This window comes from Elephantulus edwardii, unplaced genomic scaffold (assembly GCF_000299155.1).
Source record: "Elephantulus edwardii isolate Elephantulus edwardi_28Jun2011 unplaced genomic scaffold, EleEdw1.0 scaffold00170, whole genome shotgun sequence".
Classification (NCBI taxonomy): domain Eukaryota; kingdom Metazoa; phylum Chordata; class Mammalia; order Macroscelidea; family Macroscelididae; genus Elephantulus; species Elephantulus edwardii.
In genome coordinates this window covers 5,488,549-5,492,576 of record NW_006399920.1, presented here as the reverse complement: position 1 = coordinate 5,492,576, position 4,028 = coordinate 5,488,549, and the positions used below count along the sequence as shown (strand labels likewise).

General features: G+C 38.9%; 1 protein-coding gene across 4 annotated transcripts in view; it reads left to right on the top strand.

Annotated features, from left to right (window-relative positions):
- FAM13C (family with sequence similarity 13, member C) overlaps positions 1–4,028 on the top strand; it is a 181,667-nt gene that overhangs the window by 90,909 nt on the left and 86,730 nt on the right. For all 4 annotated transcript variants that reach the window (XM_006895584.1, XM_006895581.1, XM_006895582.1 and 1 more), the window contains one exon: positions 3,611–3,674. In XM_006895584.1, the coding sequence (XP_006895646.1) occupies positions 3,611–3,674 (64 nt within the window). The remainder of the gene's footprint in view (positions 1–3,610; positions 3,675–4,028) is intronic.

Genomic DNA, 4,028 nt, shown 5'->3' with positions numbered 1-4,028 from the left:
AGGTTGTGAAGAAACTGGAACCCTTATTCACTGTTGGTGGGAGTGTAAAATGGTACAACCACTATGGAAGGCTTTATGGCGCTTTCTCAAAAAGTTAAAAAAAGAAAAACCATTTGACCTAGCAGTTCCTCTCCTGGGAATTTACCCTAAAGATACCGTAACTGCCATCTAAGCAAATATATGCACACCCATGTTTATTGTGGTTCTGTTCGCAATAGCAAAGAGCTGGAAACAACCCAAGTGCCCAAGAACAAACGAATGGATAGAGAAGATCTGGTATATTTGTGCTATGGAAAACTATACAGTATTGAAAAACAAAGAACTCATGAAATAGTATGCAAAATGGATGACCCTGAAGGACATGCTGAGTGAAATCTCTCAGTCACAAAAGGACAAATATTGCATAGGGCCATTGTTGTAAAACAGACTGACATCAGGGTTCAGGGAAGATAGAAAAGGATGGGAGGAATGATGTATATTGCATTGAAACAGATGAGGGAGAGAAATGTTTAAAAGGGCCATATGAATGGATATTCTTGACATTACAGAAGTCCAGAGTGAAGGCTGCATGGTGGAGTGGACTTGAGGGGAATGATTGCATAACAATGAAAGAGTTTTTCTTATCAAGGAGAAGAGTGAATTGGGGGTGGGGGGCAGGGAGAAAAGTGCAACAATGAATGACTGGACATCCTAAATATGTAAACTTTCATTGAAATTAATTTTTAAAAAAGAAAAAATAATCCTTTTATTAATATTTGGGAGAAAAGCTTCTTTGTATTTTTTTTTTTGAAGCTTGGAAATCACTGCTTGTGGTACATGGGCTTGATGGAGATAAGATGGTTATGTCAGCAGTATTCTTTTCTGAGTCCTCTCATTTGAATTTTTGTAAGTTCAAGATTGGATGTATTAGGCTTGTCTCATATGCATGGGGACATGATGGTGGTTATTGCAACTAGACAGACATCAGTAAACCTGGTCTGTTAGTTTGACTTTAACAATTTTCTTGTTTTACTATTTCCTTACTTTCTGTATTACAATAGTCTACACAACAATGACTAAGGAGGACAGAAGGAGAATTGATGCCTTTGAGCTGTGGTGCTGGAGAAGAGTATTGATAGTACCATGGACTGCTAGGAAAACAAACAGATTCATCCTGGAAAGGGTTAAAGTGGTGGCTCTTTGGAGGCAAGGATTCTGAGGCTCCGTCTAACATACTTTGGACATGTTGTAAGGAGAGACCGGTCCTTGGAGAAGGACATCATGCTTTGGAGGGTGGAGGGACAGCACAGGAGGGGAAGGCCCTCTATGAGGTGGATTGATTCGGTGACTGGGGTTATCGGGATGGGAGTGTCAGAGACAGTGTGATTGGCACAGGACAGAGCAGAGTTTAGGGCTGTTGTACATAGGGTCACTATGAGTCGCAAGCAACTCGACGGCACATAACAACAACAACACAATAATGCTTGTAGATGGGAAGAACTTTGCATTCTTAAGATTCTTTTTGAGAAGTTTGACTTCGGGCATTTAGAAACTTGCATGATGATGCTTATAAATCTTGAATCTTATTGACCATTCAGAAGATGTGCATCAGAAGATTCCAGTTGAGGCAGAGTAATAACTGTAAATAATTGTGTCCTAAAATAAATCTTTTTGTAAATGACTTAACACTGACTAAATCTTTTATTCATTAAGATAGCTGGCCTTTTTACAAGGATAATAACTATAATTTACTATGTTTATTATTATAATGACATGCAAACTGCTGCAGAAGAATTTGAATGTTATGTAATAGATATTATTGTGCCATAAATTTTGACAAGTCATAATTCAGAGGTAAAGATCCAAAGTAGAGTGGGGGTGTTTTTTTAGTTAAAAATCTGATTTAAAGTAAATTATAACTTGTTTTAGGTCTTTCCTTTGCCCCTCAAACTCAACTGGTTTCACCACCACAGTAATTGCAGGCATGCCTCATTTTATTACATTCCTTCTTATTGTGCCCTAAAGATAGTGCATTGTCTTACAGATTGAAGGTTTCTGGTAACTCTGTGTCGGCTTGTCTGCCAGTGCCATTTTTCCAAATGTATGTGCTCATTTCAAGTTTTTGTGTTAATTTTGGTATTTTTCACAATTCCAAACTTTTTCATAATACCATTTTACTTACTGGACAATATGGAGAGCTGTGGTGACCTTATGATAAGAAGCTGCACTGTGATTCCAAAGGCATGCAGTTTGAATCCACCAGCTGCTCTATGGAAGACGATGGGCAGTCTCCTTGAGTATGTTTTACTGCCTCTGCAAGCCTGCTGAGGGTCAGCTATGAATTGGCTCCCGTTTGAGGATATACAACTGCAGATTACAGTATAGTGCAAAAATAACTCGGGCACTTGGAAACAAACAAAAAAGTGACTTACTTTATTGTGGTACTTGATTTGTGTGGTATTTCTCTGAGGTATCCCTGTACAGTAACATTTAGGGTTTTAGTCAGGCTAGCATTGGATTTCAGTGAATAAGTGTGTATCTTTCTGTAACAGACCATAGTCCTTCATTTAAAATACATTTATAAATAATCCCCAATTTATGACAAATTTGAGTTACCATAAATCACACTGTTTTGTACATCTTACCCATATTAATATGTAAAGCATACATTTATTTTGTTGATATCATTATCATATGTTCACCCGAAGATGTTTAATGCCATGACATAATGTCCAAAACACTGTCGTATAGTAGGAAATAAAGAAAACTTAAAAAATGTGATACTCAACTTACTTCAGAGTCTGTTTTCTGTGAAGTCTTCTAAATGGAAATTCAGCAAAAGTCAAGGACTACTTGTACTAATTTGTACTAGGTACTGAGGATTTGAAGAGCACTCAGTTGGGTGATCAAACACTCAGCTGCTAACTAAAAGCTTTGTGGTTCAAATTCACTCATCCCTCTAAGGGAGAAAGATGTAGCCGCCTTCGGAATCTTATGGGACTGGTCCATTGAGTGCCCTACGAAGTCACTGTGAGTCCAAATGCCACTCAGTGACAGGAGGTGTGATTGTGGTTCTTGCTAAGGATTTAACATTATAGAAAATAAGTATAAGCACATTTTAGTGTAAATAAACCAACATAATTTTACATCAAAAAGAGAAGCTAAAAATGAATAGGATAGTGTCATAGAGTCTAGGAGCTACTTCTAGTGAGTGAGATCAGTAGGCCTTGCTGTGAGGTGACGGAGGAACTGAGCTGATGTGTAAATATGAGAAGTTGTATGATGCACTGGGGGAAGAGCAACCTGAGTCCAGAAAATAGCAAGTGCAAAGCTTGAACAGGAAGAGCCACTACTTGCTCAGTTCACAGAGAGAAGGCCAGGGAAGCTGGAGGGTGACAACTAGACAGATGAGGGTGAAAGTTGGGGGCGGTGAGGCCAGAAAGACAGGCTGTGTTTAGATGCTATAATGTGTTGCAGGCCATTCTAAAGAGTTTGGATTTTCTCCTGCAGGCAGTCAAATAGCACAGTGGATTGTAACAGAGGACTGGCCAGATTTATAGCTACCAGCTCCACATGTGCATTGGTGAATGGCTTCTTTTAAATGGAAATAATTGTCTTTTTTATTTTATAGGCTAGACCAGAGAACTGCCATTTGGCCGAAGGATGCTGTGGAAACTCGGCAAGACTTAAACGAGGTAGGTGCCTGCTTTGCTGGTTGTATGATTTGCTGGTTGTATGAATGGGAATTCGGTGATCACAGAATTTCTTCTTCTTTTTCATCAGTCTGTCTGTCAGTCATTGTTACTGAGTTGGAACTGACTCAAGCTTACCTTTCAGTGGGCTTTCAGAAGCTGTAAACCACCTGAGGGGAGATTGCTCACCTTTCTTCTGAATAGCAGCTGTTGAATTTGAACGGGCAGCCTTTGTGTTGGCAGCAAAACTCTCTACCCACTAGACCATCAGAACTCACTTCTTTTTATAAGTACTAGGAATTCCTTCTGATTAAAATTTTGGGTATTTTTTCTGATTAAAACTTTTAGTATTTTTGC